This window comes from Candoia aspera, chromosome 5 (genome assembly GCF_035149785.1).
Source record: "Candoia aspera isolate rCanAsp1 chromosome 5, rCanAsp1.hap2, whole genome shotgun sequence".
NCBI classification, from domain to species: domain Eukaryota; kingdom Metazoa; phylum Chordata; class Lepidosauria; order Squamata; family Boidae; genus Candoia; species Candoia aspera.
This window is the reverse complement of record NC_086157.1, coordinates 56,018,241-56,045,995: the sequence shown is the minus strand read 5'-3', so window position 1 is coordinate 56,045,995 and position 27,755 is coordinate 56,018,241. Positions and strand designations below refer to the sequence as shown.

The following is a 27,755-nucleotide window of genomic DNA, read 5'->3' as shown; positions in this document are numbered from 1 at the left end:
TTCTCTGATCCTTGAATTCTAACTATAAATTTTGGTGGTCATAGGGTCTTTTCAACACATACTATGTGATCAGCCATTAGGTATACGCTTTCTTGAATCAAGCTTGATTTCTGGTGGATACAGTGTGGACGTGTTCATGTTGCTTTTGTGCAACAATACAGAATAAGTTTGTCTGCCTCCCCACCCTTCTTCCCTATAGCCATTAGAATTGATAATGAAGATATAGAAGTGGTAGATAGCTTCTGCCTTATAGGGTCAACCATCAACAGTACAAGAACTTGCAGTCAAGAAATACACCACAGACTAGCACTTGGTAGAGAAGCCATGAAGACCTTGGAAAAGATGCTCAGATGCCATGATGTGTCTATTGCTGCAAAGATCAGAATACTGCAAGCCATGGTATTCCCTGTGACACTCTATGGAAGTGAAAGTTCCATAAAAGACTTCAAAAGAAAGACTTCAAAGAAGCAGGATAGGAAGAGTACTAATGCTTTTGAGCATTAGTGTTGGAGAAGACTCCTGAGAATACTTTGGAGAGCTAAGAAAACAAACCAATGGATCCTTGAACAAATCAACCCAGAGTTTTCACTCAAGGCACAATTGAACAGGCTCAAATTATCCTACTTTGGACACATTATGTGAAGACCTAGCTCTCTGGTGCAGGCTCTAATGCTGGGAAAGGTGGAAGGAAAGAGAAGAGGATGATCAGCAGCACAGTGGATGGACTCAGTTACAGTGGTGATGGGTACACCATTGGAAGACTAGGTTAGGGACAGACTGTCATGGAGAAAATCTATCTATCTGGTCACTTAAGAGTCAACAACTTGATGGCAGATAATCAATCAATCAATCAATCAATCACCTATAGCAAAGGGATTTCCAGTCCAGAAGTAGGTGCTCCAAACTGGAATAGGACAGTGAATGGATAAACCAGAATTTCTACTTGTATTAATAGCAGATTTTCCACTTTCCTAACTGCACATTCCTGTCGGTTCAGCAATGCAATTTCACTATTTTTAAAATATTAGATTCTTACTCAAATTGAGTAACACTAAAATTCAGTGGGAAAACGTACGACAATAGAAAAGAATTAAACAGAACAACTTGCAATAATCAGGAATTTTGGTGATAAAGGAACAGCTTACTATGTTAATTTTCCTTTCGTAACTTCCTTTAGATTCTCGCGTAAGCAAACGGACTTGTTGCTTACACAAAAGCTACAGCCAACTATCCTTTTAAAAAACACACCCAAAAGCACTGTGACGGACCTCTGCTCTTTCTTCCTAAGCATTACCACCCGATGTTCAATACACACGAAGAAACCGCACTCGCTTTTTCCTTATTTTGAGGACACCACTTCAGTCTCGAAGGCTTGCCTCGAAAAGTACTACGAGAAAAAGTCACCCATTTCAAAACAGCCAGCAGAATTCTCCGCTCCTTTTCCCCCTACTGCTCTATGACGTCAAAGTATCTGAGTCTGCGCAGAACAATCGCTTTTCGCCTCCTTACCCCGAAAGCGTATTTTCTGAGCTACTTGTGGGAGTGGCTTTGTGCAGAAGGAAAAGAGGGAGGAGGAAAAGTGGGTGAGAGAACCCCCCTCGCCCTCTGTACCGAAGGGTGCGCGTGCTTGCTCTGGGCGGTTGCGTGACTGATTAGAAAGGTGGCGACGGGGACAGGGACAGCGCGCGCGCGCCCTTCGTTAAACGACTTACCGCTGTCGTTGTTGGCGCGTGGTCGGAGCCGCGCCTGCCTCTCCCTTCCCTTCCCCTCCCGCGCGCTCTTGTTCTGTACCCTTCGTGTGTGAGTGTGCACCAGTGGGGGAGGGGAGCGAATGAGGCGTCTCAGCTCTCCGCCGGTTCATTTTTGTATCCATCCCTTCCATGGTCCCTGCTCCACCCCTCTGGCTGGATAGCCTTTGCCTGCTTCATTTAATCTCCGGGGCCCTAGGGAAGAAAAAAGGGTCGCGACGGAGGGGGTGGGAAAAAGGTGACGACCTGGCGGCGGTAGCAGGCGGCGGCAGCGGAGAGAGAGGGAGGCACGCGGGGAGGCTGAGGCCCAGAGGAGAAAGGAACAGGGAGCGGCGGCAGCTGCTGAAATTTTCGGCGTAGCCATTGGAACCTCCGGGACGGATTTGGGCTGTTCGGTGTAAAAGGACGGGATTTAACGCGGTGTGCTAACTGACGGCGGCGGCGTGCTGTGCGGGGAGCGCGGAGGGGATCCTGCCCGCACCCCCTCCCGCCTCGGCCGCCTGCGAGGATAATTCTCCCCCATCTGGACCATGGCCGACGACGACGTGCTGTTCGAGGACGTGTATGAGCTGTGCGAGGTGATCGGCAAGTAAGTGGCGGGGGGAAGGCAAATGGGCCGGGAAGGGGGAGAGACGGAGGCGACCAAAGCAGCAATCGGCTGCAAAGCCTCCTCCCTGACGGGAGGGAGGGAAGAGGTGGGGAAGAGATGCTCGACTCTTTTCCCACCTGAGTTGCGCTGCCGCCGTGTCTCATCCGAGGAAGGGAAGAGAAGGGCCAGTTCCACGGCGCTGGAATGGAATGATATGACGAGGGAATCATCGTGGCGCCCACGCGATTTCACACGATAGGAGAGGTGACCTGATAGTTTTTTTTCTCTCCTTGCCTATTCTTTCATTCGCCGCAGTTAAATGTTCCTTAGGGTGGTCTGGTTTTGCAGAAAATCTGGTTTTGCTCTACCTTAACGTTTGTGCAAATTTACATGACAACTTGCCTACCCAGAGGGTAGACAAGGAAAGATGGGACAGGGTCCTTTGCCCTGCATTTTTTTGTAGTGTCTCTGTAATGCCAGATACTTTCCTATGCCTTGCTACATAATATCCATCTCATTGGCGAGGAATTGACACACAGGTAATGGTCAGGTTCTTCCTAGTTCTCTCTCAGAATAATGACTGCAGGAGATGTTGGCCTTCTAAGGCTCATTATGCAACTTTTAAAATTAATGTTCAGAGTTTGCCCAAAAGTGAAGTTGCAACAGTTGCTAAAATGCCTCTGCTGCCTATTTTGAATGTCCAGTTTGATAGGTTGTTTGAAAATGGCAGCTTAAGTTTTCTCTGTTTATTATCTGTTATTCTAGTACTGGGAAAATGAAATTAATTATGCAAGTGCAAGAATATAGAAGCTCAGGGGGTTTTCCCCACATACCTGCTTGTTGATTTGGTGAGCTTGTTCTTGTGTTATATTTTTGAGAAATCATGTCAGTAAAAATAAAAGTTAAATGGAGATGCACAAGAATAACTTCCCTTATTGGAGATCGCTGAATATGTTTTACAACTTAGATGGTTTTGTTCCTGTTATGATTTGGTAAAGTAAGTTCTAGTTTACTTTATGTTCTGTTTTTACTATAATTGTTTAGATTCAAAGATTTAGTGTGAAAAAATAATACCTTTTTTAGCATGAATTTTGTATAGGCTTATTTTCATAAAAGTCTTGTGCCTTTGCTTCATATAGTTGGGTGTATTTAATGTTGTAACACCTTTTGCCAAACACTTAGTCTTTGCCTTATACAATATAGGGATAGTGTCTCAACTTTAATTTTTAACAACTTTCTCTGTGAGAAGAAAAACTCATGGCAATTTAGCAGAAGCCTAGAATTTTCAGTAAGACATTCATGCATTTTTTTCATAATTCTGACATTCTTTTTTTCTTTGCAAAATAAACTATATAAATAATATATAGAATGTGTGGCAAATAATATATTTTTTCCAAAATGTCCTTTTTGCCTGGGTATAATGTTCAGATCATGATAGTACATACCTGGGAACATACAACACTTGACCTTACAGACTCAAAGATTAATTTGTGAAAATTTCCTATCCTGCCTGCCATTACTTAAGGAGGAATCAAATTAAATTGACCTGGAACAGGGTATTTCAGTGGTAGCCCCTCAATTTTGGAAGAAACAAGTTATTTCTTTAGGCTTTTTTTATTCTGCCAAGCTTTTTTCATATTTGTTATTTCTGGTTCTCTATATGCTGAATTAATTAATGCATCACTGTGAAACATTATGTAGTGAGGTACAAATGGGATGAATGAAGAAATCTTAGATTCAATATTGAGTAAACCATGAACTCCTTAGGAGACCTTAAAATAATCAGAGATTATATTCATACAACACATTCAAGAATATATTTGGCTGTGTCATCTATACCCAAACTGTGAGTAAGAATGTGGTTTAAAAATTCCTCCTCAGTAGCATTTTGTAATTGTGGCTTGTTTTAGACTACTCATGGTCTCACATGTCATGTCAACCTGGATTAAGAGCTAGTTTATGGTAACTATCCATGAATTCTCCAGGAAAATAATATGGGATGCAGCCACAAAATAGAGTGCTTTGAAAAGAAAGCTCAGTTGTTCCATTTTTTTTTACTCTATTCCATACATGGGACGTGGGGATTACTTTAGACGGAGTGGGGGAGGATTCTGATCAAGATCCAGCTATCATCAACTATCATCAACATTTGTTTCTAGACTGGGATTTGTGTCATGAGTAAGGATGGCGAGCAGGGGGCTCCCATCCAGACTGTTAAGCGCATGCGTAGCACTGAGGAATTGGGCAGCCATTCAAAGAGACACAGATCGGGACCGCCTTAACCTTTGGGGTTTATATGGCTGGGTTTTTCCCACGCTTCTTCAGTTTGTTAGGATTCCTGTTATGTACAAGCAATAAAACATTAGAGACCAGTTCCTTGTCTCAGCGTGGTTCCTGGCTGTTAGGACAATTTGGATGCATGAAATGATGATAGTTGTTTCAGTAGAAAAGGTAAAAAAGTGCTTTTGGAGAATTTCTGTGCAACCTCATGGTAGGTGAGTTTTGAGATGTCTCAAGGCTCTGTCTTGGTTCCCTTGACCCTCTTTTAAATAAGTGGAATTTATTATCATTTATTAAGCATAGGTAAATAAATCTATAGGTTTGGGCTAAAATAACATTGTGACTCATGGGTTTTTTTGTTTCTATCTTCTAATTCCAGGGTTACAATGGAAATCCTGAATAGGAGTCTGAGCAGTTTTGGGGTGGGAGAGAGCAAACAAGTTGTTTCATCAATGAAAGAGACAAATTCTATAAATGAAATGGTAAATCTGATCAGAAGTATACTACTGATTCCAATTAAGGTTGCACATCTTGTAAACAGCCAGAACATAATTTGGGAGTAACTAGTCTTGTTGCTTACCATGGAATCACAAATAATGTCAATGGCCTGAAGTTCTAGATAATGCTGTTCTGTAGGAGACAGAAACCATTGGGTAAAAAAAAATCACTGATTTTTAAGCCCCCACCCCTACGTGGGAATGGTATAGCAGTTTCCCTAGTCACTTTTCAACATCTTTAATGCACTTTATGTTATGGTACTATTTATCACTGTTACTGATAAGTCTTATAGTAATAACATACAAAGTCTAAAATAACATTTCAACACTTGTTAAAACAACTATGTCCTTAAACAAGTTAAATGGAAATTACTTTTATGTAAATTATTAGGGTTACCAACCTTCATATTCTGACCCTAAGTGACATTTTTAAAAAGTATTGTTAATTCTAGTAGAACTCCTATGTATTTTTAACATGCAATTATCATAGATAATAAACATTATTAGATTCAGATGACTATCTGAATATCTGCTTTGGAAGTATAAAGAGAAATATAGTTCCCTGTGGAAAACTTCAAGGTTTTACATTGCTGGATATTAGGAGTCTGTGCAAAATGTTTTTAAACTGAACTTATTTGAATTTGAAACATTTTATTTTGAGTGCAAAATGAGCTGTTTTGATCACTTTGGAACTGATTTGAGCTCAAAACAGAGGGAGACATATTTATTCATGTAATAGTGGTCATAAAATATTTGTAATACACTGTGAATATCTGCCTAATTGGTACTTCATAATTTGCTTGTAGTAGTAATTTTTTAAAAAAATATATTTTATTTTTGATACCTTTGAGTCAATGTTGACTCCTGGTGACTGCCTGGCAGTTTTCTTGGCAAGATTTTCAGAAGTGGTTGGCTCTCAATAACCAATTAGGAATTAAAAATATAAACAGTTTAACTTTTTTTCTGATTTGGATTTATCACCTGCCATAATTTATTTTGCATACTTATTTATATATCTTCCTGGAAAATATTTCAGTGCAATACTTTCAGATGTAGAATTTGGCTTGATATATTGTTTTACCTTGTAAATAACTTTCTAGTACTAGAATAATACTTTCATTTAAGTGATGAGCCATGCTTTTAACCATTTAGTGTAGCTTAAGATGGTAGAATTTTCCCTCTGATATATCATTTTAGTGGTAATTAATAGAATAATCTGGGAGTTTATAGTTATGCTCATACTCTGTTTAATGTTAGTAAATGCTCATTCAGTACTAGAACTAGAGGAATTTTTATTTCATGTAGTTAGCCACTTCATATTAAAGAACATTGACTAATTATGTGCCACCAAGTTAGTGTTGACTATTAGCATTCATATAGATAGATCTTCATCATGATGATCTGCCCCAACATGCCCCTTCAAATCTTCCAACAGTGTATCCATTGCTGCTGTAATTGAATCCATCCACCTTGCTTTTTCCTCCCATATATCCCAGCAATATAGACCAGAGAGCTAGTTTTTAAATAATGTGTCCAAAATATGATAATTTGAGCCTGGTCATTTGTGCCTCAAGTGAGAACTCTGTATTGATTTGTTCTATAATCCATTTGTTTATTTATATTTATCCATGGTGTCAGGAGACTTCTGAAACGCTAAAGCTCAAAAGCATCAGTACTCCTTCTGTGTAGCTTCTTCAAAGTTCATCTTTCACTTCTATAAAATATCACAAGAAAAAACATGATTTTTGCAAGTTTTTGCGTAATTTTGATCTTTGCAGGTATAGACATGTCATAGTATCTGACTATATTTTCCAAGGCCTTTGTTGCTTCCCTACCAAGTGCTAGTCTGAGGTATATTTGATGGCTAGTTCTGTTACTGTTATAGTCGATCCTAAAAGGGAGAAGCTATCCACCACTTCAGTATCTTCATTGTTAGTTCTAAGGGTAGTTGTTGTATCTATTGTCATTAGTTTGGTCTTTAGATTTAATCATAATCCCATTTTTTCACTATGCTCCTTGACTTTTATTACTAAAGCTTCTAGATCATTTGCATTTTCGGCAGAGTAGTGTTATCAGCATAGTGCAGGTTATTAATGTTTCTTCTTCCAAGTTTAAAAACTCACTCATCTTTTTCCAAGCTAGCCTCCTAAGTATATATTCAACATACATTGAATTAATGAGAGTAAACAGGGTAGCCTCACTCCTTTGCCAACTTCATTGGAAGAGTTTTTAAATGTATTACAGTTTCTGTGGTTAAGCCTTTTTTCCTTCAAAGGAAAAAGTATGGCTCTTGCATTTTACACCCATGTTCATACTTAAGCTTTATCAAGCTTGTATCCCACCATAGTCACAGGACTCTTAGCTTTAGAGCTAGGAGTCTTGTTGGCTAAACAATTCTTTTACCTTAAAAGAATCAATTAATGTAATCTTACAGCATCACAGTCTGGGATTTTTGTGTTTGATCTATATTCTGAAACTGGAAACTAAAGCCGTTTGCTGTATACTTTATCTCCAACCATTTGTTAATAATCTGCCCAGAAAGATTGCAAAGCTGCTGGTGTATAGGTCTTGCATAGCTGGACTTTCAGGTTAATTCAGAAATGTAGCCAGAGGATCTTATTTGAGTACAGTTTGCAAAGTGTGAAAGATGAAGATTTAAATTTTAACATTTAAAAGATGGAGATTAAATTTTAGCATTGTTAGTATTAAATAGGTTTGTGTTAGAATTTTTCAGGTTATGACTTTTGTTAAGCCAGAATGATAAATGTAGTACAGGTAGTCTTCATTTAACGACCGCAGTTGGGACTGAAAACTTGGTCATTGAGTGAAGCAGTCGCTAAGTGAAACCCCAACTGTGTTTATGATCTTATGTCAGCTTTCCTTTGCTGTGCAGACCTGAGAAGGTCATAAATGCGAGGATTGGTCACAAAATTACTTTTTTATCACCATAACTGCAAACACTCGCTATATGAGGCAGTCACATACAAGGGCAACCTGTATTCTGACTTACCTATTTTTATACATAACACAATACACTTAGCTTTCAATATGGTGAGGGTAGTATTCAAGATGAGGCTCCTGAGAAACAGGTAAGGGGTGTCAGGTATTTTGGTGAAACTCTAAGCTTTGAAGAAGTATAAAAATATTATTTAAAAGGATTTTTCCAAAGTTTGAAGAGGTATTAAAATATAATTAAAAGGACTTTTGAAATAAAACATAAAACCATATATTGTCCCTAACTAATACACATTTCTGGGTTTCATGTGGATCCATGGGGACTGCATGTGTATGCATATGAAGGAATTTGTTGATGTGCCTTTTCTTTTAGTTTAAAATGCAACCAGTTATTGTAGTTTTGTATATAATCTCATGGCACATTGACTGATCTGGTGAGTGTTATCACAATTATGCCTTAGAGAACTATAAATCCATCTATTCATAGAAAGTAGTTTTATATCTAATAGTGGATACCTGCCATTGATAGCATTAGTCCTACAATTACAACTGTACCTAAAGCATTTTCTGATACTGGTGTTAAAGTAGGTAATCTAGTCTTCCATGTTAGAAGTGTGCATTAAATTGAAATGTGTTGTTTTGAACAAGCCACCATGGTCTGGATATTATGCCAAACTGTTAAGAATTAGCTCTGGTTTGGCAGAAAGCTTTGCTTGTTGCTTTATTTCAGCCAACACAAAATCGAGAGGGATCCTAGAATGACTTTGCAGAATGAGTAAGACAAATTGAGGATTGGGTACTAGAAAAGGCTTTATTTCCTTTACATTCTGGTTTTATGACTGGTAGTTGTACCTTTGATAATTGTTTTACTTTATGTCATCTTATTGGAAAATATGCAGTAAAAAGGAGCCAATTGTTCACAACCTTTATAAGTCTTGGCACAGGTTTTGATTCAATTAATAGAGATCCAGTTTGGAGGAAACTTGTGGTATTGGATATGGAGCCCAGACTTCTCTATTTAACCAAGGCTATATATACAAACACTTGTTTAAGAGTACAGACAGGAATGAATGGTGTTTTGACTGAGAAAATTAACACCTTTCATGGGGTTAGACAGGGTTGTATTTTGGCTCCTATCCTGTTTAATTTGCATATAAATGATATCCCAAGATATCTCTAGTCAACCAATTTATATATGCTCAAAGTCAGACATAACTGTAAGCATCTTATTTTATGTTAATGACAGTTTGTTATCTTACTCCCATGTAGGGATGAAAAGATAGCTGCACCAAGTTAGTTCTTATTGTGAACTTATCTCCCTGAATATTAATAAGACCAAATCTAAGATGATTGTCTTTGAGAAGAGCTAGATATAAATGGAGATTGGATGGGGAACCAATAGATCAGATTAAATCATACCTGTACTTAGGTGTGGTCTTTTCAGAATCAGGTTCCTAGATTCCAAATATTAATCAGCTAATTCTAATTGTCTAATGTACCTTAGTTGATTAGCCATCCTAGAACTTTAACCCCCACTCTTAAGGTCTATAGTGCAAAAATTGTTCTGATCTTAGCACATAGAACAGAATTATGGGGTTTTATGCATGTTCCTATACTGAAACAAATTCGGTGTTTAGTGGTTAAGGCAATGGGCTAGAAACCAGGAGACTGAGAGTTCTAGTCCCACCTTAGGCACGAAAGCCGGCTGGGTGACCTTGGGCCAGTCCCCCTCTCTCAGCCCAATTCACCTCACAGGGTTGTTGTTGTGGGGAAAATAGGAGGAGGAAGGAGTATTAGGTATGTTCACTGCCTTGAGTTATTTATAAAAAATAATAAAGGCAGGATAAAAAATAAATCATCATCATCATCATCATCTTGAGTGTGGATAAATCCACACCGGTCTCTGCAGCTAGGGCCAAGCTGGGAATATTTTCCATACAAGCTATCTTATAATTAAGATATGTAACTGTTGGTTGAAGACCCAATCAGCAGAAGCAGACTCCCTAAATTGTGCTTGAAAGAACAGCCTGGTTATGCCTCTGAACATACTTGAGCTTCCCAAATCACCAAAACCACCTTACAGTATGGAATTTCAATGCAGTTCCTAGTACAGGCAGGCCCTAATACTAAGAAAATTGTCAAGCAAAGGATTTATGATGTTGCTGCCCAAGAGAATATTACATCGCTTAAATGTGCTAAATCTTTGAAATGGATGACTAAACACAAATTTCTGTTTCATATGGAAAAAGTATTTAACAATCCGTTATGTCCCAACACCATAGATGAGGTTTTACCAGAGCACATTTGAACAACTCAAATCTATGGTTAAGCTTGGGAGATTTTATAGAGTTCTTTATCAGGAAAGATTGTGCATATGAGGTGCAAATGCCATTGAAGATATTACTCATATTAATATTACTTGAATGTCAATTTTATGCTGTAATAATAACACTTTATTGATTAGCCATGAGGCCATATCAGAATAGAGAATACAGAACAATAAAAACACCATTTGTAACAAAATAGAGAAAAAGGCAAAATTAAAGGAAATACAAATCATATTTCTGAATCACCCCTACAATTTACCCCAATCATATCCACATATGCAGTTCTCAGTTCTACTGTTTTCCACATGTAAAGAGCCATGTTATATGTAATTTTCTATTTTCTATTTTATTACAGTCCTAAGACCAGATACGTGTTATATGTAATATTTTGGTTCTGAGCACACATGAAATATGTTTTTTTTAATGTATGGATCCCAATAGGCTGTTTGTGTAATGTGTGATCCAAGATAATTTTCTTTCTTTCTTATACAATTGGCATTCAAATACTACATGGGCTATGTCCTCTGGAGCTCCACTAATACATATATGTTCTTTGTAAGGAACTTGGTTAAACCTTCCATATTTAACCATTGTGTCCAGCTGCTCAAATCTCGCTTGAGTAAATACCTCCCTAAGATGCTTGGGCATTTCTGTATTTAAATATTTGCAGTATGGAAAGTGTATTTATAGCAGTTCATCCATTTCAATGTGCCAACCTTACTGAAGGTAGCTATATCTCTCTGGCCTTCTATATACAAAATTCTTTCTGGAACAGTCTTTTTAACTTGTTTTCCAGAGACAGCTGGACAAGAAACAGAGAGACCAGAACTCCTAATATAGTTTACAAGTTGTACAATCCAAGAGGTCTCTGAGATTTAGTCTGTTGTATCAGACACAATTTTGGTTCCATAGCATTGATTTTGCACCAGGAATTGTATGTCTGATTTTAGACAAAGAACAATGTATATGAATTCCCAGTTCAGCTCTAACTGCAGCATCTGAGGTCCTTTTATCCACACCCCAAATCCTCCTCAGATGCTGAGATTGTGTTTGTTCTAGTAATGTTACATCTTTTAAACTTCAGCTGCACTTAAGAGTTTGTGAGCCCTTTTGAATTTTCAATATTTCTGCATAAATATGACCTAACACGTGATCTGTTCTCCACACAAGTTCTAAAACTAGGTAAAGAGAACCCAATTAAACAAATGAGTCAAAAACATTATACTTGTTCATTGAATTTATTGAGGAAAATGATCCAAAGCTACACATTATGTGAAAGTTCACAAGTATGTGAACCTCTAACCACCCAGAGTCCCTCCTTGTGGGGGGAGATGGGAGGTGATAAAAATTTGATAGATAAATAAATAAATAATCGGTTCATTTGAAGCGGAAGTTAGAGTCAGATGTTTCAGTGGGATGATAATCAGGTGGGAGGTATTGCCTTATTTAAAGAATAGAATTTTGGGTATTCACTATCAAGGTCTGATCTTCACAATACAGGTATGTGGAAGCGTGTCATGGTTTGAAGAAAGGAGATTTCCAAGGACCTCCGAAAAACAGTTGTTGAGGCTCAACAGGCTGGAAGAGGTTACAAAACTATTTCCAAAGAATTTGGCCTCCACCAGTCCACTGTCAGGCAGATTGTGTAAAATGCAGGCAATTTAACATCGTTGTTACCCTCCCCAGGAGCGGTTGACCAACCAAGATCACACCAAGAGTAAGGCGTGTAATATTCGGGGGGGTCTCAAAGATCCCCAGGGTAACATCTAATGAACTAAATGCCTGTCTTGCATTTGGCGAATGTCAGTGTTCATGAGAACACCATCAGGAGAACAATGAACAACAATGGTGTGCATGTCCAGGTTGCAAAGGGAGAGCTACTGCTCTCTGAAAAGAACATTATTACCCATCTACAGTTTGCAAAAGACCACATGGATAAGCCAGAAAGCTATTGGAAGAATGTTCTGTGGATGGATGAAACCAAAATAGAACTTTTTGGCTTGAATGAAAAGCATTATGTTTGGCGAAAGGCAAACATTTCATTCCAGCTTAAGACCCTTATCCCATCTGTAAAACGTGGTGGCAATATCATGGTTTGGGCCTACTTTGCTCCTCTGGACCGGGATGGCTTGCCATCATTGATGGAACTATGAATTATGAATTGTACCAGCCAATTCTACAGGAAAATGCTAGGGGATCTGTCCATGAACTGAAGCTGAAAAGAACGTGGGTCATTCAGCAAGACAGTGACCCAAAACACACAAGTTGTACAACCAAAGAATGGTTAAAGCAGAAGAAAGTTAATGTTTTGGAATGGCCCAGTCAAAGACCTGACCATAATCCTACAGAAATGTTGTGGAAGGACCTGAAGCAGGCAGTTCATGTGAGGAAGCCCACCAACATCCCTGAGTTGAAGCTGTTCTGTAAGGAGGAATGGGCTAAAATTCCTCCAAGCCGATGTGCAGGGCTGATCCACAGTTACCGGAAATGTTTAGTTGCAGTTATTGCTGCCTGCGGGGTGGGGTGGGGGCATACCAGTTACTGAAAGCAAAGGTTCAGATACATTTGCCTAAACAAGGGCTATCTGTATATACACATTTATCATTCAGGCTTGACAAAAATCATAACTTGGGAAATTCTAACACATACCTATTTAATATTAATAGTGTTTAAATTTAAATCTCCATCTTTTAAATGTTAAAATTTAAGTCTTCATACTTTTGCCACACAAAAATATGTAGCTTTAGATCATTTTCCTCAGTAAATCAATGAACAAGTATAATGTTTTTGACTCATTTGTTTAACTGGGTTCTCTTTATCTAATTTTAGGACTTGTAAAGTCCTAGGTCATAATTACGCAGAAATATTGAAAATTCAACAGCGTTCACAAACTTTTAAGCACCACTGTAGGAGCTTGGGGGGGGTAACTTTGGCTTTGTATAAATGCTGTAGAAAGGACTGATCAATTGGAATCCCACTTAAAATTTAAGAACTTTTGGAAGACTAAGGTTAAATTGTCCCATTTACTGCAGGGAACCAGCTTGTTGGTAATTAGAAGGACCACTTCTTTTATATATAAAATAATGTAGAAAAGGAAAGATTACTTAGCTCAAATTGGAGTTGACTGTACAGGCAATGAAAAGATTTTACCTTTATTGATACTGATTACAGTTTTAATTGTATTTCCTTTCTTCATTGGTATTTTATTGTTGGATGATATGGTCAAAAGACTAATCAATGAAGTGTTTATGTATGTATTCTTAATGTCTTTAAATTACAGTTAGAAAATGACAATTGGAATTTCAGCAGTAAGTTTTTTATAGCTGCTTTTTTTCTATTTGAGTCACCAGTTGTACTATAGAGTGATCTACCATTTTGTCTTTGGCAATATGTTGCTAATGAAGCAAAACATCTGATTCAGAAGGCTTACTTTAATGTTCCTGTATGCTCTTGATTTTAGACTGATGAGAATTCACTCGCATGGAATATATTCAGAGTTCTACATATAATTAAACGTGTTACAATACTGTGTTTCCTTGAAACAATATGAGGTCTTTTCTGTTCATGTCTAGTTTCTCCTGTAAGTCATACTAATTAGTTCTGTACAGTATGAAAATGAAGCCTATTTTGCAGCCTAACAAGAAGCAAGAAGTTGCTCTTATTGTAGTTATTGTTCAGTAACCTTCCCTTTTGTAAGTTTGTTCAAGTAGAAGAGTCAGATGAATGTAGTGCTTTTCAAGCAGTCAGAACATGTAACATTATCTTGGAGCTCCTAATATAATTTGTGAGATCAACCAATATTATCCCCACATTATATATGAAAATGGTTTGCACAAGTTTATGGTGAACCTGTTTGCATGAGGAGATTTGAATTCGAGACTTCTTAGCTCTTTCTGGGCCACTATTTCATACCACACTAACATGTACAAATCATAATGCTTTATAGTGAAATTTTGTCTTCAGATGCCAGGTAAGATTAACTCAAGATAACACAAGTTAAAATACTGAAAATTTATATTTCCATCCATATTGGCAGGCAGTATAAGTGGGAGTAAAGAGGAAGGTATTGAACTATATTAGTCCAGTGTATATTTTGATATTTTGTGCAGATGGAATTTAGAATTATTCATACAATTTGGATGAATGAAAAAAATATACAGTATCTTTTCTAGAAAGAGAAATATTGTCTGTTGAGCTTTCCTCAGCATGCTTGTATTATGTGGTCCCATAGGATTGTCATGTTAGGTAACTTTAGAAGGTGGACTGACCAGTTGAATAAGGTAGCTTCTTGTAGGCTTAAGTATGTGTATGTGTGGAAAATGGAACAATATTGTACCACAAATATCTAAAGTAGAGTTGAGCTCTGCTCTTAGTAATTGTCAGAGTTCATGCCAGGAAAAGCTATAAATCTCCCTTCTCCAAAAGCTTAACACCACATTCTGGACTCAATAGCAGCAGAAACTTTACAGACTTGACACAGATAGAAAAGTTTCTCTAGTGCAAATACAGAAAAAGTCAGCAAACCTACTGTGGAACACAGTCTGTTTATATGTGTGAATGTATCATCCCCAGGATTTAAATCCTAGGTTTTTTTCCTTCTCCTTTTGAGTCAATGGATTTTTGGCCATTCTTTTTCTAGTCTTGAAGGTTGGGGGTAGGTGTTCTGTATTTACCTAACAATTCTGCTTGAGTTCTGACTTACTGCTTCCTACCTCACCAGTTTTGGTCCTTATGCTGCCTCCCTTTCTGTTTTCTTCTTCTCTTCCCTCTTTGTACTTGGAAGTGCCAGATGGTACTCTCCCTCACTTTCTCAATTTGAGGGAGAGAGAAGGGCTTGTGCTCCTCCTTCTGTTTTCATTTCTTCTTTGGCTGGAACTGGCAGTTCTGGTCCTTCAAACCTCCTACCTATATCTCCTCCTGCTTGAGACTCTCCGGCAGGAAAGATGTTTCAATTTCTTCTTCATCTGCAGTTGAAAAGGTTTAACTTCCACTTTCAGGCCTTTTTACCACCCTGCTTCCTCCAGCCAGTAACTTTACTGGGAACTCTCACCTTTCTACAACTTTCCCTTTCAGTTTCAGGTGGGACAATTTATCTCTGTCTCAGTAGTACAGATACCTCTCCTCTGATTTCTTCAATATCTGCACCAAAGCCAGAACACATGGCCAGTTATGTGGTTTGGAGTTATGAGGATATTGTAAATCGAACTGTCATAGGAGGTGAGGGATATCTTCTGCTGCCTTCCATGGACGTACTGTTCCTAGGTAGTCCTTCAGTGAATCAGCTATTGCAATCTGTTCAGGAGTCCAAAATACGTTCAGCTACAATTGTTTCCCTCCTGAAATCCCAATTTTAGGACAGATGTGCCTCCTAGGAGCAGGAGAAAATTATGGAAAACTAGAAGTATCTTCACAAGGGACGCGGTGGCGCTGCGGGTTAAACCGCTGAGCTGTTGATCGGAAGGTCGGCGGTTCGAAACCGCGTGGCAGGGTGAGCTCCCGTTGCTCGTCCCAGCTCCTGCACACCAAGCAGTTCGAAAACATGCAAATGTGAGTAGATTAATTGGTACCGCTTCGGCGGGAAGGTAACGGCGTTCCGTGAGTCATGCTGGCCACATGACCCGGAAGTGTCTATGACAACGCCGGCTCCAAGGCTTAGAAATGGAGATGAGCACCGCCCCCTAGAGTCGGACACGACTGGACTTTACGTCAAGGGAAACCTTTACCTTTTTAGAAGTATCTTCATTGTGGGTGGAAACTGTAGACAAAGCAATGGGATTGTTCTGTACAACTGTAGGAAATGATCCAATAAACTTCCAGATTTTTAGAAAGTCATGTGGAAGAGTAAATGTGGTAGAAACCCAGATGTGGTTTCCTACATCAGCGATTGGTCCTCCCAGCAGATTATCATTTTGATTGTATGGAGTGCTGACCGGCTTGCACTTCCTGGAGAAATGAGAGGCTCCTGGATGGCAGGGGGGGCAGAAAGCATTTGATGATAAGCACAGGTGGTAACCCTTGGTGGCCTAAAAAGGTGACATCTAAGTAGAAGCAAGAACTAAGTTGTTATACTCAAAGTTAGCCATAGATTTAAAAAATCAGGCCAATTGCTTTACTAGTCATTCACATAGCAACGAAGGTATTATTCTAAGGTGACATTCCTCCCCCCCCCCCGCCATTTCTTTATCTGACTATAAGTGATGGCATCAGGTAGAGCTTAACTTTCACTAACTGTAATAAAGCTTTCCAAAAATGTGCTATGAATTGTGTGCCTTTGTCAGAAATGAGAAGATTGGGCAAGCTGTGGTTTTGGAAAACCTGTTGAATAAATAAACAAGCTGTCTGGAGTGCATCTGTATACATTTTCTTGTGCAAATAGTGGAACACTATAACTTCCAGATGCATAGGTTCAATTTTCAGTCTTTGATGAGTGGGCAGGAGAAAGGAGAGAACAATAAAATAGTTGTTTCTTCATTTTCTGTCTGCTATCTCAAATCTTCTATCAATATCCAAGCAGACCTGGATTAAAGAAGACAAAATATCTGGGTAAAGAATGAGTTTGTCCTGTATTTCAGCATATAGTCCCTCTTTATGCTGGCCACTTAAGCATATTTTATTTCGTCCCACATCCTGAACTAGCAACTGAAAGTTAGCAGTTGTGATGGAATGTAGATCTATTCTAGGAATAGGGAAGGGATGAACAAACCATTAAGGGAGATGTATTTTTTAAAAATGACTCAATCCTGGGAAAGAAGAAAGCATGAAACTTAAAATAACCTTACCTTGATTTTATTTGGTATAAGATGTAGTAGAGGGAAATTCTGACAGGCCTTCAAGATTTGGCTATTATACCCTACAACAGTATAGAGGACTTCTGAAATCCATGCTATTCCTTCCTTACTTCAAAGGGCTGACAGCAGTATACTCCCATCCAAAGTATATACCTTGCTAGAGGCAGTGGATCTCACAGTGATGGTCATTTGTTTTTCTGATGACCTAAGTTAGCTTTTAGAAGTATTACAAAAATAGGTGTAATCATTCAGGTCTGGGCTGATCTGCAAGAGAAGTGGGGACTCCCCATTTTGCAGCTTTCTATGTCATTAGGCTGATTATATATTAGGGCTGCTGACTGTAACAGATTCTGCTACACTTTCTGGACCAGGTGAGTTAACTGGCCACTTAAAGCACAACTTTAGTTTTGATATTGGAGCAAATCATTGGTGACTAGATCCACAGCCATTGTTTAATCTTGGGGTCAGAGCCTGTGTTACTGTCCTGTAGTGTTTGGAGTATAAGTAAGCAGGACTTGCTGACAGACTCCAGGTCAGAAACTGCTTAAATCTGGCCTTTCCAGAATCTTAACCCCTCATTCAGGATGAAGCTTCACAGACTCAATACAGCTAGGCAAGTTGCTTTATTTTGACAAGAAAAAAGTCATGAATATACACAATAGATTTTATGGCTGAAATGAAGGGGATGGATGGATGAAACACACACACACACAGCCCACCATTTAAATCGTAGGGTTTTTTCCTCCTGCTTTTTCAGGTCATCAGATATTTAGCTGTTCTTTTTCTGGCTTTAAGCATTGGGGATGTCTGTTCCATGTTTACATATTGATTCTGTGTGGGCTGAGAATCACTGTTTCACCATCTTGCCAGTTTCAGCTCTTTGAGTGACCCTATGGAAACATTCATGTTGTTTTCTTGGCAGTAATATGGAAGTGGTTTTCTATTGCCTTCTTGCAGGTTGTAGCCTAGTCTACATTCCTTGGATTTCTTGGTGGTCTCTTTTCCAAGTACTTACCTCTTCTTTTTTTTAACATCAAAGTTAATAGGTGATGTCACCTGTGAAACTGTTCAGAAACTGAAACTTCATACTGTTTTAATTAAATATGAGAAGCTGTAATGCTACAAAACAAAGCACTATCCCCTATTATCAGCTATATTTCTAGGTCCAAAGAAAATGTAATAAATGTGCAACTTCAACCAATGCTTTGTCTGGAAATGTACCTATCTACTGAGAGAAATGAAGAGAGTAAAGTAGAGAGTAACTTGCAGGTGATGGGCTAGAGATCACAGCTAGCATTCTGGTAAACTGGAGCTTTATAACTAATTGTGTCCTTGATGGCAACCATTACTAAATGAGCAATACCCCTTCCCATTGCCAGTTTGTAAGAGCACCCACAATTCTCAAAATTTGAAATGGGCCCACCAGTTCAAAAAGGTTGAGAACCTCCAGGCTAGTCACTGCCCTTGTTGAATCCAGATCTAATAGGCAAATCGGCTTGAGAACTCCGGTTTTACAGTGAGAGTCTTTCTTTGAAATTTGAAATTCTTTTGTCAAATGTATTACAAATACTTCTCTTGCCCACTTAAAATATCTAATTTGAGTCTAATTAGACTTTTGATATTGCTCTGATTGGTTTGAAGGTATAAGCTAAAGAAGATCTGTAAGACAACTTGGTTGTTTACTACTTTAAGAAAATATGTTTAAATAGCCAAACAAACAAACAACCACAAAAGTGAAACACTGTAAAGATTTATTTTATATCTGTGTGATACAGATTTACTATCTCTTGTAATGGTGGACCTCCTACTACTGCTTTAGCGATGGATTTTCATTCCTTTTATATAATATGTAGGACTGAGCACTTCACATTTGAACCAGAAAAGATGCTTTGGAGTCCAGGGGGATGCTCATATAGCTCCTGTTATCAGCTCCTTAAAGTAACTATGTCTCTCCCAAAATCATATGGCTGTCCTCCACTGCTACAGCACAATTCCAGGAAAAACGTGTGTTTAGTTTAAAACGCTGCCAACAGGTGCTGCCTGCACATTCATGGATGTTCCAGAGCCCTATTTTCTCTTTGAATCTGAAGTGCTGCACAGCCCTAATAATATGTCAACTAAGCAGAAATGTTATGTTTTTTATGAAATACCAAGAAAAACTAATGTAATTACTATTCTATAAACGATGCCCCATTTTTTCACTTCATGTAATTTAAGATGGGAAAGACTGCAGAAGTACTTTAGAGCAGTTTTACAATAATATGGCAAGTGAAAAGTTTGAAGAGGTTTCTCAACCACCAAAAAATTACTTCAGTGTAACAGATGAGAGCCTGAAGATAGAATCAAGTATAATCCATTTTTGTAAGAGAGGTGTCCAATACATTAGAGACTGTTGTATTCATAAAAGGACTCCTGTGAATGAAAAACATTAACATTTTTGGATTTTCCTTGGGGAAGATTGTGATACAACTAAAATACTAAAGCTAAAATAATCTGTGCTCTAGTTGTGAGCTTTTTAGACATAACTGGCTTGGCATTGCACACTTGTCTGATCTGATGTTGCTAGGGTTAAATTCTTCGTCAGTGTACTGCTTAAATTGATGCACAACTCATACAAAAAAGATTAATGGATCAGGGAATGGGCAAAGGATGACAGTTGCAGTCCTATCCACAACTGTTGCATGGGACCAGGTTATTTGCAGGACCACCTTTCCTAAGGACATCTGCCTGTCCTATCAGATCAGATAAGGAGGACACACTCCTAGTCCCCTTCCCTTAAATGTTGCCATCTCACGGGACCTAGGAAGCATGCCTTTTCCATGGTAATCCCTGTCCTGTGTAATAATACCCTTCTCCCTGAAATTTGGCAGGCCCTTTTAACCTTCTGAAAAACATTCAAGACCTGGCTCTTCCGCCAAGCACTAAGGTAGAGTGAGCTCGGTTTAGCTATGGTGTCAGGTTTTTTCTTTCGGTTTTAATCTCTTTGGTTTTAATATCTTGGTTTCAGAAAAATGAATAATTCTGAGATTGGCAGGAGGAAAAGAAACCTCTTCGAAGTCTGTGGGAAGCAGGAATGCTAAAATAGTTAATTAAAGACTGACAGTTCAGTGGACATGATGACTTGTTTGGCAATAGAATGAAGAAAATTCAGAAGGGAGAAGGAATTATGTGGAATGAAGTGGCTAGAAATCTGTACAGAACAATTCATATTATAGCTATTGGAGATATGTCATATATGCATTAAGAAGACTCACAATTGGCAATGCCGCATAAGAGCTATCAGTTACTCCTTAAAAATAATAATTAGAAAAAATTGTAAAGGGAAAAGTCTTTCTAAATAGATGCCCTCTGTATGTCTACTTTGGCACTGCTATTACAGGACTTAATAATTTCTTGCAGCATCAGCAGTTTATGCATCTTGTCTTTGAAAGTAATATATGCCATTATTTGTCATACATTGTCTTCAGCCAATTCAGCCCCCTCCCCCAAAATGGGCCATCAGCAGTGATACTTAAGTGAGAGCCACTTTGATATAGTGGTCATTCAGGCATCAGGCTAGAAACCAAGAGAACTTGAGTTCTTGTCCTGCTTTAGGCATGAAGCCAGTTGGTTGACCTTGGAGCAGTCACTTTTTCTCAGCCCTAGGAAGAAGCAGTGGTGAACCACTTCTGAAAATCTTGCTAAGGAAACTGAAGGGAGTAGTCCAGACAGTCACCAGAAGTCAACTGGGGTTTTTTGGTACTCAAAGGTACCAAAAAACCCCAAATGATACTCAAATACCAGACAGGAAAGCAGGGTGTTCCATCACTGGAAGTTTCCACAAAAATATTGGACAACCATTTGTTTAGGATGGTATAAGGATTCTTGCACTGGGCAGGGGGTAGAACTAGAAGACCTCCAGGGGTAGAACTAGAAGACCTCCAAGGTCCCTTCCTACCTTATGATTCTATTGTACAAGTTTGGTCTGCACTCAGAACAAAATTGCCCCATTTTACAGAATAACACATCTGAAACACTCATTTTTAATTTAGACATGGATAACTGTGATGCAAGAAACATATGGCATATCTTGCTTCTTAAGTTGTATAGGAAAGGACTGGGATTTCTGAAACAATTTATACTGGTAAAGAAGGGGATGGGGCAACTGGATATCAAGTCTCTGGGACAGTTAATAACAATATACACTGTACACTTGAACCCTTTAATGAAATTTGTAAGCCAGGTGAATTACGCAAAGTTTCAGGAAGTGACCTTCATGTAATCAGAGGTACCTATTCCAAGAGTTTGCTTTGGAATTGAAAACAGATAACTGGGATTATACCTTGTAAGGCATAGTGCAGATGGAATTGTGAATGGGATTTGCATGAGTGTCTCAGACAGAAGGAGATGATATTTTGATAAACATGTGAGTCCATTATTTTTTAAAAAAAATAATTAAAGGAAGATGGCTTGAACCAAAGAGAGAGGTAGTGAATATGAATTTTTTAAAAACTTGATATTCCCCAAGGTGTCAGTATGCAAATTCTACCTATATATACAGAGGTAGTCCTTGACTTATGACCATTCATTCAGTGACAGTTCAAAGTTACAATGGCACTGAATGAGCGGTACGACCAGTCCTTGGAGTTCCAGCCATTGCAGCATCCCTGCTGTCACGTAATGGCAATTTCCAACATTCCCTGCCGGCTTCCCACAAGCAAAGACAGTGGGGAGGAAGCAAATCAGAAATCACAGTCCTGTGAAGTACTCACTTAACGACAGCAACCTGGACTGCCAGAATTACTGCAGCTAAGAGGCACAGGCATGTGATGTCACACTTTATGACTACTTCGCTTAGCAACAGCAATTCTGCTCCCAATTGCCGTCGTAAGCCGAGGACTACCGGTAGTCCTCGGCCTACAGTGACAGTTGGGACTGGAATTGCCATTGCTAAACAATGTGTTGGTTAAGTGCAATGTCACGTGACTGCATTGCTTAGCAATGGCAATTCTTGCAGTCCCGGTTGCCATTGTTAAGCAAGGACCATGTGGGTCATTAAGCAAGGACCTCATTACCACGAGTTCCAACTCCCTGCCAGCTTCCCCATTGACTTTGCTTGTGGGAAGCTGGCATGGAATCTTGGAAATTGCAATCACTTGACTTCAAGGATGCTGTGACAGCCGCAACTACAAGGACCATTGTAAGTACCATTTGTTCAGCATCATCGTAACTTTGAACAGTTGCTGAACTAATGGTTGTAACCCAATTTTTTCAGCCACTTTCCCCTTTGCTTGCTTTAAATCACTCTGTTTTACAATGTTCAGTGCATCACTTAAGTTTCATTCCTACACTTTCAAGGCAGGTGATTGCTCTTGATAATCCGCTGAAGTGAGATCCTGTATAGGCTAAGTTTCCAGCCAAGGTTTCAGAAAAGGAATCTTGCACAATCTTGGTGGAGGAAGAGTCACAACAGTCACATTTTTTGATTATCTGCTGCAAGGAAGCATAATTTGTGAAATAATACATAGCCGCATCCAGCCAGGTTCCACAACAGGTCGGGGAGGGAGAGCCAAAGTAGGAGCAATTTCTTTGAACTTTTGTACTTGAAGTGGAGCTTTAATGAACATTTTTTTCCCATTCGAAATTATCTTATCTACATCAGGATAGCTGCTTCGAATCTCTTCGGCCACTCTGTGTAAACCATGTGCAAGGCATGTGATATGGATGATTTTTGGATAAAGAAGTTTAAGTCCCTTTGCTGCTTTAGTCATGTATGGAGTGGCATCTGTTACAAAGAGAATATTTCCCCTTTTTACACCAGCCAGCCAGAGTAGTTTCATAGAATTGTCAAAGAGCATAGCAATAGTGGAATTGTTTACTTTTTGTAGAGTTTCACATGTTAGAAGAAATACTTTACCAGGCTGGTCGCATTTCATAGTGCCAATAATAACATTGGCTACATATCTTCTGTTTACATCACTTGTTTCATCTATTGAAACCCATATCTTATTGTTGTCAACAGCAGATCTTATCTTTGCTAACACATCTTCATAGCAGGCAGAGATGTAATTTTTCCTTGCAGTTGATTCATTTGGAATCGGGTGACTGGTGTACTTCTTAAAAAAATGCCTGAGGCTACCACCACCTAATTTCCTTAAGGGAATATTTGAAGTAACCATCATTGTACAGAGATCCTTACAAAATTCTGACTGGGTATTTGATGAACCTGCAGTTGAAGAAGAAGCTCTCTTAAAAAGGAGACGTTGCCTGTTCTCAGTGAAGGTAAATCTTGCTAAACAACTCTTGTATTTTGCATTGTCACAATGTTGAATATTAAAACACTTTTGGGCTGATACCTTAACTTCACACAATTTACAAAACAAAATATCACCATCGCTATTGAAAATCTGCTCCCCAAATTCTTGAACAAGACACCGTAATTTCACACTTGCTGAACATCTACTTTTAGGCATGTTGAAATCAGATTGCAGCTCTCACCAACTCAAACACACACACCTGAGTTGGGAAGCAAATGAGAAAAAGAAAAAAAATTGGCAAATTCTCACTCTTTTTTTCAGGCCTGGTCAGGGGAGAAGCCTCTGCCTGCTGAAGTCATTTTAAAAAAGGTTGCTCTCCCTCTCTTACGCGTACACACACAGAGAGAGAGAGAGAGAGAGAGAGAGACCTCAGTTGGAGGGCAAATCAGAAAAAGAAAAAACAGGCAAATTCTCACCTTTTTTTCAGGCCTGATCAGGGGAAAAGCCTTTGTTCCCATCTCCCTCCCTCCATCTCTCTCTCTGTCTCTCAGTCTCATACACACACACACACACCCCTCTCCCTGAGTTGGGGAGCGAATAAGAAAAAGAAAAAAACAGGCAAATTCTCACTTTCTTTGCTGGCTTGAACTTGCTGGCTTATCAGGAGGGTTGCCAATGACCAAAATATGGCCAGAATATGACATTTTTTACAAAATTAAGCAGAAATATGACATAACACCTTTAAAAAGTCAAAATACGACTTTTCAGGCAAAATAAAAAGCATCTAATTCTCACCAGATTACTCTAAAACATGTTTTAACTTACTTATAAATTCAAATAAAGGTTCCAGAAAAAATATGACATGTCATAGAAATCCTCGCCCTACTGATGACTATATAAGTATTCTGTACTACTTCCAAGGAGAGGTAGTATGGAGGAATTCAGGGAGAGAAACTTAGAGGTGTCTTTGTACTGAGTAGCATTGGTTGGAAGTCTTCTGAGAAGCTAGGACCTTAGGAAAGATACTGTCTGACTGAAGCCCAGGTCCCAAAAACCCTGGGAGAACTGGACCCACTATGGTAAAGTTAACAGGATTTCTAAAACTTTATACTTCTCAGTGCTGCTTGAAGATTTCCTTTCAACCTCCCTCCCAAGTTCTATAGTATTATTTTTGTTCCTCAGATCTCTCCCTCAATCTCTTTGTCTATTTGCTCAGGTTAATGATTGAGAGCTTTGGTGTGCACAGTTCAGCATCATGCAACTTGGTGCATCGAAACTATTCTCTCAAATCCTTACTTTGTTGACTTTTATTAAAATAAAATATCTGTTATATTTTAATCCAGTATGGCATGTTTTCTTGAGTATCATGTACTTGAAATTTTTTGGGGCCTAGTAATTTTGTTTAAAGGGGAAATTTAAGCCATTGATTTAAAATCCTATTCTGGAGAAGGGGGATTTCCTGTTACGCTCCACTCAGAGTTCATGTGAGGGGAAGCATCCCCCCCTTTTGTTTTTACATTTTTACATGCAGCAATCACCAGACTATCAGGAGTTTACCATGGTAAGTGCAAACAAAATTAAATACCAAAAGTTAAAACATCATAGTAGGATTAAAAAAAACAAATAATAAAATCAGAGGTACAGATTATTCAACCTAGAGATCGTCATTCATTATAGACCCTCTGGAATGACTACATTTTCAACATTGTAGAAGCCAGTATTGCAGGGGCCAGCCTAATTTCTAAAGGAAGGCTGTTCCATAGTGCAGGAGTTACCACAGAAAAGCAGTACCTATAAGCATCCATGCTATATATCTCATGGAAATAGAGGATTGCTGCAGTTTCTCCCAGGATGCCTGGGTTGGGTAGGTCAATTTTAGCTGAAGAAAGTGATCCTGTAGGTACCTCAGTGCCAAGCAGTATAGGGCTTTATAGGTAACAACCAACATTTTGAGTTGTACTCAGAAGCTGATAAGGAGCCATTATCAATGGTTGTAATGTGCTCATTGCTTTGAGAGCCAGGCAAGAAACAAGTCACTGTATTGTGGACTACTTGAAGATTCCAGTTGGTCTTCAAAGGCAGTCCCATTCAAGAACAGATGGTGTGGCAGAATTGCTACTGCCTAAGTGGGACTAGATCTGGAGGAAAAGCCAGATCTAGATGCCATGAAACTCAGAGGGTGTGTTGGGATGGAGTTGTATTGTTCTGTAGTGTCCCCAGTATTTCTGGATATAGGAAAATTCATAAGATGGCTTCCTTTGTTGGAATGGATTCATTCCTATCATTTCTATGCTACTTTATTCCCAAAATAGCTTCTTGTCAGTTACTAGCATAAAACTAGCAGTTCTAAGGCACTGATTAATTTCTAAAAGTTTAAATAATTTGGGGCTGCTTACACTGCATTTTTTCTTATATTTTCTCTAGTTTTAGTTCTTGAAGAACTTACAAAGGTTAAGTATTTCGTAAAAATAAAACAAGAGCTCATTATTTTGATCTTTGAAAAGCAGAGATTCTTTTAGTATTTCTTGGGACTAGCAGATTAAAATGTTTTTCACTTCAAATGTCTTGCTTTTAAATAAGCTTACAGTCAAGTATATTTATTTGCTTCCATTTCTACTGTCATTGCTGTTACAATCCTCTAATAATGGGAAAAACAATTTTGTATGACAAAATAATATATATAGTTGTGATACAATTGGTACTGAATACTTTTTAAATCTGGGGCTGTTTTAGCTTTTAAATATCTATGAAACAGTTGGCTTCTGCATAGCATCTGGACCATAAAACATCCTCTTAAAACTGAGGCTATTGAACTTTGTTACCTAATCCTGTTTTGTTTACAGTGAACTTTCAAATCAGAACACACTGGTTTTGTTTAATTTGTGGCAATCTGGAATATCTTTATTCAGTTAAAAACATTCTGTCTGCTCAGGGATTAGATTCAGTCCCCAGATATCTGCAGTAGGTATTACTGAGTGAAGGACAGAGTACCTTACTTTCTCCCTATTCCCAATAGACCAAATTCAAATCCCCCTTTGGATATCCTAAATGTGTTATTTTAAGCTGAATGTATTGCTACAAGTATTGCATGTGTGTGATATATTTACTACAAATATTAATGAGAAAAATATACAAAGAGGGCATTTTCTCCTTTTAGTTTCATTTTGGCACCAAAAATTATTTCCTTTTTTCACGCAGACTCTTAGGTCTTGGTACTCATAGCATGGACTTAAATCACCATTTATATAAACTATGATTTTAGTATTACAGCCACTTAGTATGCCTGTTTTATAAGACTGACGGGATGTTTTATGCATCAGACTTATTTATTTAGGCCACCCATCTCATATACATGACTCTGGGCAGCTCGCAATTAAAACAGAGTTAAAAACAACAAAAATAACATAAAAATAGCAGCTGAGAAGACTTACTGTATTAAAGTTTCAAAATACAGTTAAAATACAAAGTATAGAAAAGCTTGAGGAAAGAACTAAAAGAAACTAAAAAGTGCAAGAATAGCTTAAGAAAAGATACAAAGAAAGTGACTTCTGACCTTCTTCAACACAGATATATATGCATATTATGATACCTTAATCTCTTTACTCTAAACAAACAACAATTTAATAATCAAAACCCAAAATCAAAACTTCATTTTTTTTCAGTTACAAGCAAATAGTCCAGAAGTGGATTCCATGTAGAAACAGATCCAGTCACAGTATTTCTCTTATCAATGCTGTCAATTTTGCCATCTGCGCCAGCTCCAGTAATTTCACCATCCATTCTTCCATTGTGGGAATTTGTGCATCTTTCCATCTTAGCGCATATAAAAATCTTGCTGCTGTTATCATATACAGGAACAAAGTTCCAAATTTTCTTTCAAGTTGTTGGTCCATCAAGCCCAGAAGAAAAAGTTCTGGTTTCAATTGTATATTCACTTTAAGGATCTTTTGAATAATGATACATATTTGCTCCCAATATTTCTTGACCTTCCTACAAGTCCACCAAAGGTGATAAAAAGTTCTTTCACCTTGGGAGCATTTCCAACACACATTTGATAACCCTTTGTACATCTTTGACAACTTATCAGGTGTTAAATACCAGTGATACATCATTTTATAAAAATTCTCTTTCAAATTATAGTTCAGTGTGAATTTCAAACCTTTGTTCCACACATTCTCCCATTGGTCACGCATAATATTATATCCAAACGTTTTGTCCATTTAATCATACAGTCTTTAACATATTCATCTTCCAAATTCATTTGCAATAATATCTTATACATCTTAGTAATAACATGTTCACCATTACACTGCATGCACAATTATTAGGCAAGTT

At 38.3% G+C, this 27,755-nt stretch overlaps 1 protein-coding gene across 6 annotated transcripts in view; it reads left to right on the top strand.

The window, feature by feature from the left end:
- Positions 1–1,578: 1,578 nt before the first annotated feature.
- The window catches only part of CASK (calcium/calmodulin dependent serine protein kinase), a 183,046-nt gene continuing 156,869 nt past the window's right edge, over positions 1,579–27,755 (top strand). For 5 of the 6 annotated variants that reach the window (XM_063305259.1, XM_063305258.1, XM_063305257.1 and 2 more), the window contains exon 1: positions 1,580–2,337. In XM_063305259.1, the coding sequence (XP_063161329.1) occupies positions 2,279–2,337 (59 nt within the window). In that variant the 5' untranslated portion in view covers positions 1,580–2,278. Of the gene's footprint in view, positions 2,338–27,755 lie in introns of all 6 variants that reach the window. The other variant, XM_063305254.1, reaches the window with a different exon arrangement.